General features: G+C 42.3%; 1 protein-coding gene across 2 annotated transcripts in view; it reads right to left on the reverse strand.

Moving 5' to 3' along the window:
- Nucleotides 1-662: 662 nt before the first annotated feature.
- Nucleotides 663-16,560, reverse strand: part of gask1a (golgi associated kinase 1A) — a 30,706-nt gene continuing 14,808 nt past the window's right edge. The window contains exons 2-6 of one of the 2 annotated variants that reach the window (XM_084027285.1): nt 14,000-15,127; nt 12,963-13,385; nt 6,493-6,615; nt 4,957-5,060; nt 663-2,407 (exon numbers count right to left, since the gene is read on the reverse strand). In XM_084027285.1, coding sequence (XP_083883411.1) covers nt 2,203-2,407; nt 4,957-5,060; nt 6,493-6,615; nt 12,963-13,385; nt 14,000-15,127 — 1,983 coding nt within the window. In that variant the 3' untranslated portion in view covers nt 663-2,202. Of the gene's footprint in view, nt 2,408-4,956; nt 5,061-6,492; nt 6,616-12,962; nt 13,389-13,999; nt 15,128-16,560 lie in introns of both variants that reach the window. The other variant, XM_084027284.1, reaches the window with a different exon arrangement.

Below are 16,560 nucleotides of genomic sequence, written 5' to 3' on the forward strand. Positions count from 1 at the left end.
GAATCTACCATCCTGAATGTGATACATAGAATATCCCAGAGCTGACCTCTAAAACTAAATGCGAGGCTGTAGATTTAGACTATGACATATTTTACATCATAGAATAAAACGTTAAAATCTCTTCATCTTGTGTAACTTAAACCCCTATTTGCGCTGTTAGCCTATAGCTGCCGGCTCAGCTGTCACCATGTTGAGACCTGCATGGAAGGAATAAATATCCTCTGAATCCCACTTTCCATTTCCAATTCCACTTTGTAATGTTATTGGGTTTGTAATGGGTTTTCTGAGGTCCAGAGTTATATTTCAGCCAATTCGTTTCTTTCTTGTTAATGTCTCATCTACATTGCAAACATTCTCTCCCATTCTGTTTGCTGTCTTTTCTAGATTGCCAAACAAAATCCTGCTGTTTTGAATGGATGTCCTTTAGAAGTGCAGCGGGCTTTATAATACATGCGAGAGTGGATGCACTAAATCCAACATAATCCAGACGGGGTTTAATGAGCTGGATGTAAACATGTGTTCAGATACAAGCAGAGAAATGAATGCAATCTAAAACCAGCGGCAGCCAGCTCACTTATGGTGGTAAAAAAAAAGAAGAGCAAAACATATAACATGAGAGAGATCAAGTGGGGATAAAGATAGGATCACACATTTGAGCCATTTCTCATTAGAGCCATTTATTCACTGGTGAAAGAGGGAGCCATAGAAAATGTCGTTAATCCACAAAGTCACGACTGGAATTTTAATTCAAAGGCATAAAACAGCACCCAATCAGTGATTTTCACAAGACTCAAATTCTAAAAGAATGTTTTGTGACAGTTTAGCTTTAGAAATGTGTCGCTCAGACAGAAGAGCTTCAGCTCCATTCCTCCCTCCATGACACTTGATTTTCATCCAATTTTCATCCCTTTTCTTTCATCTTCTGCTTTTGTACCCTGCTGTTCATTTCAACAATGTGCAAGGACAGACACAGTGAGACATGTTCATATAAATGAAATATATATATATATTTATATTTGGTCAATTTTCCAAGGCTTCCAGGATCTGGTCCAGAAGCTATTTGCCGACAGACATTTTTAATCCCTCGATTAAAAGCAGAAAAGCTTATCTCATAAAAACAGGCATCCGAATCGATCACTCGATCTGCTGCTTGCTCTCTGTAAAATATTCAAATGGAAAAAAACATAGGCCGTGCAGCTTTCCACTAAATTGTTTTGGGGGGAAAGAATCAGCACGTCGCTGCAAGGAGGAGCGCGGGAATAATTTGTCTCACATTTCCTTTCTGTGAGCGGTCGCTTGGAGAGGCTGAATGGAGAACATGAATATATCTGGAGTGACAACATCCCTTATCAACATTAAGAGCTCCAGGGACATTTTGTTTAGCACAGATAAGCAATCAATTAGCATGAATTAGACACTTTGGACATAAGAGGCTGTGTGTGTTTGCTGTTTGCTGACACACTTAAGTTTATATTTGATTTAGTTTGAAGAGCAGAATGATTTTGTCGCCTGTGTGCACTCTTAAAGTCACACAGATCAGCTCCGTAGCTCAGTGTATCACGTTGTAATAAAGCCTCCTTAAAGAGGTTATTAGCTGTACACACTGGCTTTGTTAATGTTTAGAAAAATAAGGACTACTTTCATGTTTTGTCTTTTTCATTCTAGCTCTAGTTGCAGACTGCTTTCTTATAAGCAATTAAGAAGCGATTTCAATATTAATAACACCAGTCAGAGAGATTTTTTACTACCCATTATTAATGGAATAGAACTGATTCATAAAATCATTAGCGAATCATTCATAAAGCCATTTGTTACAAGTTAGAAAGCTGTTATTAGGAGCACCTCAGTGGAAAGCTGTTCTTAAAGGCCTATGGGAAAGAAATCTCAAAAGTAAAAATAATATATTATACATGTCAGAATTTCTCTGGTTCTCAAGTCAGAATTCTTTGCAAATATTCAATGAAATCAATTCATTATAAACATGTTTGCATTCAACAGTAATCACCATTTAGAAGGCGACAGCAGCCTGAAACAGCTCCGATGTTAACAAACAACACTCAGGGCCAGACAGCTAATAAGCTAGTCAGCTACAGCACATTTAAAACATCTTAAAACCTGCACATGTTCCTGACATCCAAGCTTGTCTGCTCACTGAACCATTCCAACTCTTATCTACCAGAATGAGGCGTTTGACTGGTTCGGTCACAGGTCCCTCTTGATCTGCAGTTTCTTGTCTCTGATGTGCTGCAGAAGAATCTTCCCTCTCTGCTCCACAGCATGGATGAGATGCCTGAGACCGCCGGCCCCGCCTTGGCTTTCCCAGAATTCCCTGTCTGTGTAAAGGGAGCGTAGAAGAAGACTCTCCAGGCAGCCTGACTGGAGCACCGATACGGCTCTCTCTGGAAACCTGACAAGAGAATAGCCTTATAGCTTCAATACAAACCAAACCACACATGCTTAAAGCCTCTAGCAGCACCTTGAGCAGAATTGTTTTTTAATAACCTCATCACAATTCGTTCTCCTACAAATTACGTCCCCACACAACTAAACTATTATTTTGAGAGAAACATATTTTCAACCGAATCATGTGAATGACAATGTGAATTGAAACAAAACGAAAATACAAAAAACTGTAACAAATCCCAAGAAAAGGTTCATCCTCTGGGGAGTTATATACAAGGTCGCCCATGAAGTTGGAATAATGTCTTGTCTTTTAAAGCGCCAAGCAAATGTTATGCATGAACTCATTTCACCTGGTAATTGGGACACCTGGTCAAAACACAGAGGATTGTGTCTGAAAATAAATATTCCAACTTTATGGGCAACAGTGTATGTGATGAGGACATTTCATTTCATTCAAACTTGGCACTAGTTTTGAGATACCTTGTGTTGTTTGGCAATCACAGATTTGAACTAAGGCTCTTGAGGAAATGCCAGTAAGATCATTAGAAATGATCCTCTGTGGAGCACATTTTACAGCAATCTGGCCAATAGTGTGTAAAGATATGGAATCTGAACTGGTAATTGTGAGCTGTCATCCCAATTAATCACATTTCGCCCCGTCTATCACAGCAGGGCTTTTTGCCTTGCCTTTTGAAGAGCTATTAACATTCTCACTTCTAATTTAAATACGGCAGCTTGAAACCGACGTTTTATGTGCCCCTCCAGCGTCAGTTTTCCACGCATCAGTTTCTTCTTGTCTTTTAAAAATCAATTTGGCTGTTTTGGTTTAGAAAAAGATTGGTTTGGGTTCAAATCTGTATGCTTGCCATTCAGCTTAGTGCGCTACATTACTGAAGAGATGTAGTACCGTAACGTAACTTAAAACAAGTCAAGGTTAATTTTTGGTTTCACGCTGGACACAAACACTGCTCTCCTGGGTGAGAGTCCTGTGATATTGTGACCCATCTGTTAACCACGAGCTCCCTACGTGATTTTTAGAGCTGCAGGTGAGATGGGGCTGTTTGGACGATGACACTTTAAAGCTGTTTAAAGCTTTCTGATCCCGGCAGCCTTAAGCTCCACCTCCTGCTGTTTCTGGAAGTGTTTTTCACGTGTTTTTTCCAATTCAGAATATCTGCAATATTGAACGGTGAAGCAAAAGGAGTCTCTTAGTATGATATAACGCTACTTCGGCCTGTCAGAGGCTGTGGCAACACTTTGGCACAAGAACCAGAGCAGCGTGCCAAAGTTGAGGAATTAAAGTGAAAAGTGATGCGATTTAAACTGCTGCATGCTTTATTGGATTTTTAGCTTTTAGTCTTTAGCTCCTGCATGACATTAGTGGAGCACATAACAGTATTAACGTATCTATTTATGTGTACCGGCTTGTGCCTTTGACTTCTTAATCAAAAATGTCATCTTTTGTACTAATGGTCGCTTTTTGCAACTATAACTGCAGAACATGAAGTGTGTTTTAAGGCAGGGCTGTCCAGTCTTATCCAAGAAGGGCTGGTGTGGGTGCAGGTTTTTGTTTTAGCACTCAGACACCTGATTCAACTAATTAACCAACCATGGTCTTCAATCAAGACCTTGATGAGGTGGATCAGGTGAGGTAGTGCTGGGCTAAAAACAAAAACCTGCACCTACACCGGCCCTTCTTGGATGAGATTGGACACCCCAGCATGACTCAGCTGTCATGCTGCTTGTAAATGATTTCATCCAGCAGGGTACTCTACTTTGCCCAGGGGCAACTATTGTAGAATTACAAGAGGCCATGGGCTAATTATTAATTTGGGGGTTTTGAGGACATTCAGGCCCAGATGTATGAGGAACCTCTCCTTGGTTGAACATGGTCCCGTGTTGAACCCAACCATCCTCCTCCTCCTCCTCCCTACACAGACTTTAATCAAACAGATTTCTGAAATGTCAAATACAAGCGTCAAATGCAAACAAAACATCATTGAAGATGCAGTTTCATAACGTGGGAACGTAATTTGGAGGAGACCCGACTGGAAAGCAAACAACATATCGAGTCCAAAACAAACACTCCAGTGAAGTTTACAGAAACAAGCACTTGAAATTAGTCACTCTCCACCTCTGGAAAATAACCAATTTTCCTTTTATTTTGCTCCATTTTATGACAGTTGTGGGAAATAACACAAGACTTTCTATTTCCATTCATTTTCACGCTCACGGCTTAAGATATTTAAGAGTATTTTATGGAGAGGCTTAGTAATCCTAAGTGACAGACAAAGGGGAATTTCTATCAGACCTGATCCATTCAGCATATTGAATAGCTGGATAATTGAATGCACACTAATCTAATCAGGCAGACGTTGTAACAAACCCTAACAAGCTTCCAGAGGACGTTTCTGTGCTGCTGATGTAAAAGCTGCTCACCAGGGAAATATGTTGTTCGATGTTAAGATTTATTTTCTCCTGAAACATTTCCTTCCATCAGTGTTTCGTGCCGGCTGGGATGGAGAGCGTTTTAAAGCAGTGCTTTGTACTCACTCATCAATGCCGTCCACCAGCCTGAAGTTGAGGTTGTCGGCGGACTGTTCTGGTCTGCCGGCGTTGTCAATGAATACCAGTCTGGAGGGGTCTGCTTTCCTCACCTGAGCAACACACACACACACACACACATACACTGACCGTCGGTAGGAAACTCACATGAGCGCTGTACAGAAATGTGGTTTAAGGGGGAGTTTAAGCTATTGCTGAAGAATTACATTATTTTTTATTATCACTCTTATCTTTTTCCATTATGTGTGAATTATGATAAACTGAATAAAAATTCACACAACTCAAACTCATTTGTATGTACAAAATACTGCTCTCAATCCCCGGTATTGTTGTGGACCTATTTAACAACATGTGCTGAGAAAAATGAAAAAAAATAAATAAATAAATAAATAAATAAATGTAAATTGTATATTTAATTCATAGTACAAAACCTTTTTTCTACCTGGAAAATCAAATATGAGGGATAGCCAAAGATATTAATACTAGCCAGAAATACTAACCAAATATGACGCATGCTTACGTCAGCTAGTACCAACCATTTCAACCAATAATATCACGACATCCATCAATCAATCAATCTGCATCAAATCAAATTCCTCCCAACATTACATCCCGCCTGCCGATCCTGTTTCACTCAGAAATACGTCACTAGATCCTCAATAAATACAGGATAAATCCGGAGCAAGCCCAAAAGAAAAGCTCACACCCATCACAACGTCCTTTAAACATTATGAAACACTTGCAGATTGACAGGTTGAAGGAATGAAATGGAAACAGTAATATTCTTTTTCATTGGCCCTGTAAACAGCTTTGTAGTACGACTGTCTTTTTAGGAATAAATGGACTTGAATACTTGAATAGAACAGAAACCTCGCTGATCTAAACGGCTGCTCTCTTGTGCTTTGAACATGACACTCATTGCAAAAAAAACCTTGGAATACAATTATTCCAACAGCAGCCGGTGACAAAAAGACTGCTGTGATTTTCACACAAACAGCTCTCTCTATTTTTACGTATCGTAGCCAACAACGCAAACTACGTGCCACATAATAAAAACCACTCCGCAGACACATCTGCCAGGCTGAGAGCTCACTCGCTATCGCTGTGAAAAACACATACATCATCAACGCTGGCAGCACCAGGCATGCTTCTGTTGTGTGGTTTTAAATATAGATGCATTCTTTCATGTGATGCCATGGAAGAATGGCAGCAACAAGAAACAAACAGGGCAGCCGCGTTGGATTTCATCAGCTTCACTCCTCAGATATGATGAATAAAGAATACTGAAATTACACAACAATTTGGCAAGGCAGGAGCAGAGAGTATTCTCCCATTTTACAAATACATCAATCAAAAACGTGTCCTTTGAATTAGGATGATGAATTCCTCTGAATCAAGAAAAAAAACGCCCAAAAGGGCCTTGTGATTTTTTCAGGACATAAAGCATTTTTATTAATGGCACAAAAAGGAAAACAACCCCAAATTGCCTGTCTGTGGAATCGACTAGTGGTGTTTGTGATTTACCAGGATGTGAACCAGCAGCAGGTCCTTGGTGTTCCCACACTTAGCGTGGAGTCGGTTCTCCACACAGAGGTCTGTTGGATCAGGTGTGAAACCACAGCAGTACCTGTCCAGCCGGTCGTTCACCTGCAACCAAACACAAAGAACAGACAGTAAGTCTGGCTGTGACAAAAAAACACAAGAATTTATTAAAATGGTGGAAAAAGCATTAAGATTTGCCTTTGACTTCATTGTGCACCACCCAAGGCTACACCCTTTTGACTGTGTGATTTGGCACAAAGATCAGAAAAAAAGCTTATGAACATTTTGAAATATGCAGCCAGCGTTAACGATCTGTTTCTGGCTCCCAGTCTGATCTCACTCAGCTATCACTATGAAAACAGACAACACCCACTTGTGAAGAGAAATCACGTGAAACCAAATAGCTCCGATGATCAGAGATGAAGCGTATACCAAAAATAACACAATAAATCTCAAGATAGATGGATTCTAGGTTTGTAAGCCAAACCATGTTTTTCAACCCATGGCATTTTTAAAGAAATTTTAAGAAATGTCAAAATGAATACCAGCATTTATGTGTGCAGTACAATCATATAATTTAGTTTTCAGCTCTTCAAGGCTTGAATATTTTGGTCCATGAATGTCAGAAAATATTGAAAATGCTAGTTTACTGGAGCCCAATGTGACATCTTAGATGTCTTGTTTTGTCAGAGCAACATTATTCACTTAAATATGACATACAGTTTGGCATGTGTGTGTTTCAGCTCTGTGACTATCACAAACATCCAAAACATTTGGCTCCAAACTGCTAATGGCTGTAAAGGGCTGGTTGGCCATATCTGGCCTTTCATATTTTGGCTCAGTCATTGGTACAACTACATTTATAAAGCCATTTTGATTAAACTCCCATCATACATTTGCACTTTGATTGCACAGAAATCTGGCTGTAGTTACAGTCTCATATCAGTTGTGAAATGACTGTGCTTTTAATCCTGGTATGTGTGTGATCCATGTCATTTTACTCTCCAGTAAAGTTATTTTAATGAGTAAGTAGTTGTTAAATATATACAGAAATGTTAGATAAATATAACCCAATTTATTTTAGCTTTTTATTTCAATTATTTTATACTCAAAATATGGAATTAAATCCACCCAAAAAAAGTAGATGCAAATTGTTACCTGAGATTTATTGGGTAAATTCTATATGTTAGTTTTTACAGTGTAACCTTGATGAGATTTGCCCCAGATCCAGTTTCGGGTTTGGCTGCTGGTGAGGGTTTATGTGTTTGCTCTTCCTGTCTCTCTGTAATGTGTGTGTGTGTGTGTGTGTGTGTGTGTGTGTGTGTTTTACTGTGCGGTAAATCTGCACCTCCACAGTTTCTTCTCACACTTGCGTGGTGCCTTTAGGAGACTTCTCACCCTGCTGCCACATCTCCATCCCACACTGGAATACTAAATACTGATTCGGAGTTCGGTCCGAGCCAATATTGACTTACACTGCCACGAACGCCGGCGGGCCTCGGGGGAAGACCAGATGTGGTGCTCTGCTGCGGTCAGAGTCAACACAATATTAAAATGGGTGAGGAGAGTCCGATTCACAACGCTCTCTGAAAAATAAAATGATCTCGCTGTGTTTCTCCGTCCACACTTTGCTGTGTTAGATTTCAGGCTATGATCCGACTCTCCCACACATGCTGAGTGTGCTGAGTTCCGGTCGATTTTCCCCTCACACCTGTAGCTGCTCGGTAGCACTCTGAAGCAGTTTACTTTGGAAAACCTACACTCAAATTGTCACCTTATCCTCAGTTCCCCTGTGATCCCCAGGGTGTCCTCCACTCCTGCTGCTGTGTGTGTGCCAATGAGTCAAGGTATGTCCTTCACGCTGCTCTCCCTGCACCTCTGGTGTCCGGTTCCCTGCTATCGGAGCCCAGGGAGGTGTTAAGGGAGCAGGTAGGAACAAGTGTTCAGAGGCGCACTCATCTGCTCTCAGCAGATCAATAGGAGGCTATTAGAGCTTGGCCCTGTTACAGGGATTGACTTCTGGCAGTGAAGGAGAGAGAGCTGCCTCATGGGTTATTCATATCCCCCCCCCCCACACACACACACACGCTCTGTCTAGGTGTAGGACCGAACACAGCAAGACAAAATTACTTCTGTAGGTTGTGAAATCGGTGACACCGCGGAGGTGAAATGTTACAATAACAGTGAAATGTTCAACAATGCTCCCGTTGGAAGAGTCTGACAATAATACATTTACATTATGGGCTCTTATATGTCAACAGCACTTCTGGAATGGGTTTCAACTATAAATCAATAAAAGAAGAGATTTGGTGAGAGCTACAGGGACGAGGAAGAAGATATAAATATGATTCACTGGGGGGAAATTGGGGTTGGACATCACTGGGATAGTTTGTGTTGTCTATGTGATAAATGTGATTTAATTGTTATGGACAAAGGTTAGGACGAAACAAGTGAAAACTTCTTCCTACTCCTTTTTGGACGTGTAATATTTATTTTGTGTTTATCTGTTGTTCATGATAAAGTATATATTGAGTTTGCTTTATGTGTGCTCTTCCATTTTATTTTGTTTTTACAAAACTATATGCAATTTTGGACCATTATTAAAACTATAGAAGAAAGTTAAATCATTGGCCAGTATCAGACTTATCCTTTAACGCATCATTTATTACAAGCGAAAGTATAATTTCATTTTTCAAGTATTCATTATTATTAAAGGGTTTTTTATTTATTTAAAGTGTTATTTATTCCTATCAAAAAATTAGCGATCCAAATGTGTCACTGCTGTATAACAACTCATGAAAAATAAAGGCTTTTATCAATACTTCCTGAGTTACAGCCATGCTCATACTGAACCTGTGAACAACCTGCTTTATTTCCAGAACCAGAATGTGGTTTAGTGGTTTATGCTGCTGCACACATGTCCAAACTTCCAACTAAATCCCTTCAGCCCTTTCATATATGTTGAGGTTTTAAAGGTTTGTGTGTATGAGTCTGTGCAGAGTTACATTATGGAGTGATTCTTACCAATAATGCAAATCACGGCTGCTTATGAAAAGGTGAATATTCTTCCCTTCCCTTAATAGAGAAATAATAACGTGTGTGCGTGATTGAGTGCATGAATTACCTAATCTTCCTACATGGAGCCACCAGGGTCTAACAAGCCGCCGTAGGTACACAACTTCAAACACATCACACCGGGGAACAATTAAACACAGATGCTTCATTTATACAGTGAAATCATTTGCGTCCTGGGCTCTATTGAAGCTGCTGGGACATTAACTAGAAGTCAAACACCATTTCCCCTGGATGTTCACAGCGATATTTCCAGTGGTGTAAACAGGATTATCGTGGAGAGCTTTGAGTTTAAGCTGCTTGCCAGAACGGCTTTTCTCACTGTTTTGGCGGCTTCATAGTGTGCGAGTAAACATACCCAAATATGAATAACGGAACCTTCGTGAGTAAACAAATATTAATACAGGCAACACTGTAGTGGACAGCAACATACTGCAAGTTACCAATTTACTTTACCGGAAGCAACAAGACATCATTGTTCAGCCAAACAACCTGAAATTACTCTGTGCTATCATTGCACACATGCAATTACAGTGCTGTCTTGTATTGCAGATTTTCACAACAAAAAGAATAATAAAACACACCAGACTCAGCACGTAATGTTTCTGTGTACATATTTTTACAGGATGAAGGATTGAAAAATACGGAAAATATAGACTTTCTGTAGAAAGTTCTTAAAACCCAGATTAGAAATACTGTTATTTTACTTCAGGCATAATTCTCTCAAATCATACTGTACCCTTTTGTTTTAAATGCAGTCTATTCTTTCTTGCGAGGAAAAGCGGGGCTGACATAATTTACACCTCTCCCTCTCTCTCTCTCTCTCTCTCTCACACCGCTTATTTTCTATGCGCTACTGTCGCCATGGGAACCACCAACATCTGTCTAGAAACAACAGCTCTGACACGATCATTAGCAGCTGGTACCATATGAAAAAGTTCAACTCAGAACCTAAATCCAAAGACACAAGCTTACACACACACACACACACACACACACACACACACACACACACACACACACACATAATTAATCTTATATTTAATTACACTCAGGAATTCAGAAAAGTCAGACTTTCCTCTCGGCACTTAAGCCTGTAGAAATATACAGATACAACCCAGTTGGCAGGTGAAATGTTTCTACAAACACAGTTTCTGAACCAAGAATACGTCTCATGAATATGTTTCAGATCTCGTATCACAGTTGCACAAAGGCACAATACCACCTTCGTAGCGTTTTGAAACGTTGAGGCAACAAAACGACTTGGTTAAGGTTAGAAAAAGATTTTTGTGTTCAAATAATCTAACAATGTAACCACTTAAATAATAGATAACAACCATCCCGAGCACACTTTCTTTCTAAGTTTCAGCCTTGTTATTAATAATAAATTATTTATTAATAACAAAATCCCAATTTCAAGGTTATGGATGACGCTTCAAATCTCCACTCTTCCAGCAGGGGAAAGCAGGCATGATGAGAAAGACAAAGGGAGTGAGAGGGACGGTCAAGGAGGGGGGGTATTTGTTTAGGCGTTCAAATATCAATAGTCATTCCACCATGTTAGCCGATCAGCAAGAATGTTGTTGATATTAAAGTGGGCCGAGGAGCAAAACAGGGTGAGGACCCGTCCCTGCTGGCCGGGTCTTTCTGCTTGGAGCTTGGAGGTTATTTCCACAATCACCTGGGATTACTGTTGGCAGACATCATGGGCGGGTATTTGATTTCTGTGAGCGCGCCCAATGTAAACATAACAGGCCGCTTTTCATTTCCAGACGCTCACACAAAATAAAATACCTGCATTTATTTTGACACACATTAACATCGTTTTGTCTCGCTTCACATCGGCTTACTTTGAAAATGACTTCTGGACATACACTGAAAACGTTCAAGGTTAAGCGATGACAAAGCGACCTGGTGACTCCCATGCCCGTAACCATAGCAACTCACTCGTGAGGGACGCTGTGCTGTGTGGACACAATACTCTGTACAGGCTGTGTGGACCTAAATACGCTGTGCAGGAATACACGTGTCAATCACATCTTCTGGTTGCCAGGGCAACCTGATCCATAGCACTGACCCAGGTTGCATGCTCCGACTGGAAGGAAGAAGTCAGGAAGGAGAAGGAGAGAGCAAACGTCTGTGGTCTCCACATCAGAATCATTCCCTTTTTGGAGGGTTTGTCTTGATTTTGCCTCCATTGCAAACTGTTGTCACATTAATTTGCACCAAAGCAGCTGAAATTGATTCACAATCATGTGTGCTTCCTAAATGACGGATTGATAGCCCTGATTTGTTCGCTTCTCCGAACGTACAATGTAATAATCTGTTACAGCATCGTATTTTCCTGCAGTACGTTACTATTGCGTATCTTATTGGTGAACTCTTGCTGCACTTTTGTGTGACTCTTTTGGGAAACTTTCTGCGGAGTGGGAGGTTTAATCTACTACAAGATTTGTGCTTCTGATGTGTGAGATCAGTCTAGTTGTTGCAACCTGCAGCCGTGTGACGTTTGATAATCACCATTCTAGTCACGTCACGTCATCAGGGAGAGACAAACGAGCCACAGTTAGCGAGCCAACGACCTCTCGGACAGACACAAATTAATCTTTATCGTTATCTTTAATAAAAAAAAACCCTAACCCCAGTAGAAGCTCCAAAGAATGTGGTGAGGGAATATGATTTTAGATTTGGATTCATAATGGCAGGCAGTGATGGGCGAGGTTGTCATCACAGCTGACAGATGCATAACACATGTGTGCAGTCCAGTTTATTTTTCTTATTTTTTTGTCATGTTATGTTTTTTGTTATTTATTGTGGTTCTCAGCAAGTGTTTACAACAGAAGTAAGCCTTAAGTTACAAAAGGTTGAGAACCACTTTTATATTTCACTGTAATAACACTGTGGCTATGGTCGGGACAGGACTAACGTCTGTGATGCTTTTTATTGAACAATGCTGTAGATACTTAATGGAAACAGCTTATCTTTCCAGTTTCATGTAGGAATCCTCATCTCATCAATCCTGACTCCAGTTACCTTAAACCTATACGAGGATGGAACACATTTATTTTCCACAGTACTGCCTACACAACAATTACAAGATTATGTTTCTTGTTATGGCTCTCTCCTACAGGAGGAACCACAGCATGAGAAAAACTAAAATTAGCACCTCACGGTTGAATGCCTCTGCCCACCAGTCTACCAGTTTACATTCATGACTGCCACCACTTCATTTGATCCTGTTCGACATGTGTGACATCTTCGTTATAAGTGACCTTGACTTCTGACCTACAAATTCTAATCAGTTCTTCGTTCAGTCAAAGTTAAATTTTTATGTTCACAACGAAGGACTGGAAAAGAGGCATAAGAAGCACTCAACTTACCTGTAATAAGAAGTCAAAGAGAGCCAGTCTCCCCCACTCTGCATGGTGAACTCCCACACAAGGTGCTGACCTCAGGTCTGCTTCAGTCCCGCAGCGGACCTGCAGCAGCTTCTGGTACTCTGCCCAGCTGAGCGGTACCGAGTTCTGGTCGTTGTCTCTGTCAGCGAGGTGCTGGATATCAGGATCCCACCACACTACGGGTCTGGGGGTGCCGCTGATGTATCGATACGGTAAAACCTCACTGCGGAAAGTCCTCAGCACCGCGGGGAGACTTCTGTTGAGTCCCAGCACTCTGTCCAGGTGGAAGGCAAACACTTCAAACCAGTCGTCGGTGCGTTTGATCAGGGAACAGTGCCCCTGTTGGCAGCGCTCACTGTGGGTTTCTGGATGTCGCTGGCCAGGTCGTTGCTCAGGGGAACCGGTCTGCTGGGATGGAGAGACGCAGTTATGTAATGCTTAGTCTTCATTTACAAAAACAGCATTAAGTATTGGACACCACACCCGATATGTAGTGCCTCAGTCCTCATAGACCTATCGCATGGTCCAACTGACTGGATATGATATGATGTCACACCCAGATTAAAACCAGATAACCTGATAAGAACTGCCTAAAATGACAGAAACCACCTTTGTAAACAAATATATTTGACATGCGTTTTTTTTTTTGTATTTGGCCTATGTCCCATCCACTTACATGGAAGGGACAGCAGCGAGCCACCAGGGGGCGTTCCAGAGGATTTGGCTTCACTTATTTGGAGCTGTCATCTTTATAGCAGTCTATAGATGGTGCCCACCATTTAAGGACCATACTCCTTTTTTAAGTGTAGTTTAGTTCAGTTTAGTAGCATTAGAAATGTAATATGTGTTGCCTCTCTATATTGTACTACAGTCTACTCTGAATATGTACATGTCAACAGTTCAACACAGAGCTCACCGTCAATATGTGGTTGGGAGAAAAATAGTTATGAAAAGAAAATCCACCGACATTGTGTGACATTTGATACGATCTCCTGTCCATGTAATTAAAAGCTGTGTACCTGCTGGCGTGTAGGAGGATCCAGCGCCACTCGGAGCACCTGTCCATGTGCAGGCACCCTGGCCTTACTGACCACCTCTGCCTCAGCCAGGAGCTCCATCTTCTGGATGTCATCCTCGCTGAGCCAGGGAAAAGGCCGGAGATCTAGGCTAATCCTGATCCTCCTGTGGTCGCCGTCTGGGAAGTCCTGGTCTCTAAAGCTCCGACACCAGCCGCCGTCATCTTTCTTCATGGCTGCCTCTGGTTTGGACAAAGCCTTCCTACGGTCCAACGACCTGGGATTCTTCCTCTCTTTGGAGGGATCCTCTGAGAGATTAGGGTGTTTTTTTAGATCCCAGGAGGGCTTTTTCACAGCCTGCTGCTCCTTACCGACTTTGTCAGATTTCCGGTAGTGCTTTGCTGCTCGTCTGTGTTTTTCCAAAGCTGGGTGACGTTCAGCCAGCTCGGCACTTGTGTGGCTGCCATGCATTTGTGTGTCTGCATTCCTGTCCCATCTGCCTGCCTGCCTGCCGTTTATAAGGCTATCTGCTGGAGCAGGGGAACGTGCTGTTATGGATTTGCTTCTTTCAAGATGAATGTAGGTCCGTGCAGAATGCTTTCCCACAGCACTGTGGTTGCCGGGCTTAATTCTATGCTTTGGTCCCGTTTTGTTGACTGTAAACTCTGAGCGAAGGGGACGTTGATGACTGGTTGGATGGCGGATGGCGCCTGCCGTCTCTTTTCTTTTAGAAGCAATGCTTTTGTTTTTGTGTTCGTTTCTATGCAAGACTGCACGACCTCTCTCTTTGATGCCGTGTTTGTCGTCGCCGACAGCGTCTCCGAGAGGTTTAGGTGGCACCGAATGTTTCGACACCTCTTGCTGCGCGCTGGATTTCCAGGCCCCGCTGTGGATGTGCGTGAGCGGCTGCTGGAAGGCGGCGGCCTGATGAGGCTCCGTGGCTCTGTGCTTGGATTTGAACTCCCTGGCGGAGTTCAGTGCACGGGACGACCGCCAGTCAATGTCAGCAGGCGGCGAAGGGAGGGGGAGCGTCATCGTCATCACGGAGATTGTGAGGAAGAGGAGGAAGAGGGGGGAGAGGAGGAGCAGCCACTTTTGACCACAGCAGAGTTTTGACCACACTCGCCAGGCCTGGAAGGAGAAAATAGACAAAAAGAGAGACAGAAAGACCAGTTAGAGGGAGAGCAGCCACCATGATTATAACGGAGCGGCACCATAAATTGCAAAGATAGCATTTGCACTAAACAGAACGGGGCACTCGGATTCCTGCGGGGTGAACCAAAGGCTGCGCCGAGATCTCTCGTCTCCAGACATGTGGGAAGCAAATGTGGAAGGGAGTAGGGAAAAACAACAAACTGTTCTGTTCTGCGGCAGCATCATAATAGCGATGTGTGACCTTTCAGTGTTTATTACCCAAAATGGAAATGAGAGAGAAAAACTGGGATTTGGTGACAAAGAGGGAGCAGAGCTTAAACAACCCGTTTACGCTGCACAAATCTGAATATAAAGCGAGCGTCGGCTGGCTCTGTGTTTCCACTGGCTTACAGCAGCATTGGACTTATCCAGCTGAGACCAATACGATTGCGGCGTGCCCATAATTCAGCGCTGCCTTCTGCATGCAACGCACAGCCAGAGGAAATAAAAGGCCCATATTTCACACAATGCCCTGTCACCACGAGTATAGCTTACTGTACTCACTGAAGGCTCTATAAAAGTGATGTCGCTATAGGAATTGACAATCCTTACTGTCTAGCACCTGGCATGTAATGCACTTCTTTCATTTGATTTCATGGAACAGAGGCAGCTAAATATGTAGCTCCTTGACACCAAATGATAAAAGCAAAATAAAGATGTATTGTTGCTTGTTCCAGGGTTTGTCTTGCCTCTATAGCAACACACTCATGTGACAGCAACCATCGCAACAGAATTACACATAAACCCATCGGAGGAAGGCTGGCAGTTCCCCTGCAGACAGGGTGGCCTACACTCGGTGCTCAGTGGAAAGATAAACAGTAACAGAGGAAGCATAGAGCGTCTATCGCCAAAACGAAGCTCCCTTTCATTCCAACTATTTGGAATCGTGCCCAGGCAACCTGAACCAAGCCCTGTAGGCTCTATTTGAACGCCCTGCTTTCTTACCCTCGTCCTATAAGCAAACCCGTAGGTGAAAGTTTTCATTTCTCACCGGCGTGACCCAGATTACTGACTGCTTCTCCCTCTCTTTTTTTTCCTCCCCTCCATTTAGGTGAACGGCGAGCTGAGGAATGTTTCAGACCCTTGAGACGTCTTCCTCATCCTAGAGCCGTTAACAGCATTCCCAGATACCCTCCACCTGTGAAAGGATCCCATTATTCTTCCCCTGGACTGGAATGCCCTGAACTAGGCTCCCTGTGTTGGCAGTTTAAGTGCTGAGAGAGCCTGACATACATAAACGTATGCATAAACAGTAGGGTCCCAATGTGTGTCATGCTCAAGTATATACTTAACCATATTTTTTAATATGCTACAGTGAAATGTGCTGCAGTGGCGATGAAGGATAGCACAAGGTGGACGTCCACTCACAG

This window comes from Eutrigla gurnardus (genome assembly GCF_963514095.1).
Source record: "Eutrigla gurnardus genome assembly, chromosome: 14".
Classification (NCBI taxonomy): Eukaryota; Metazoa; Chordata; class Actinopteri; order Perciformes; family Triglidae; genus Eutrigla; species Eutrigla gurnardus.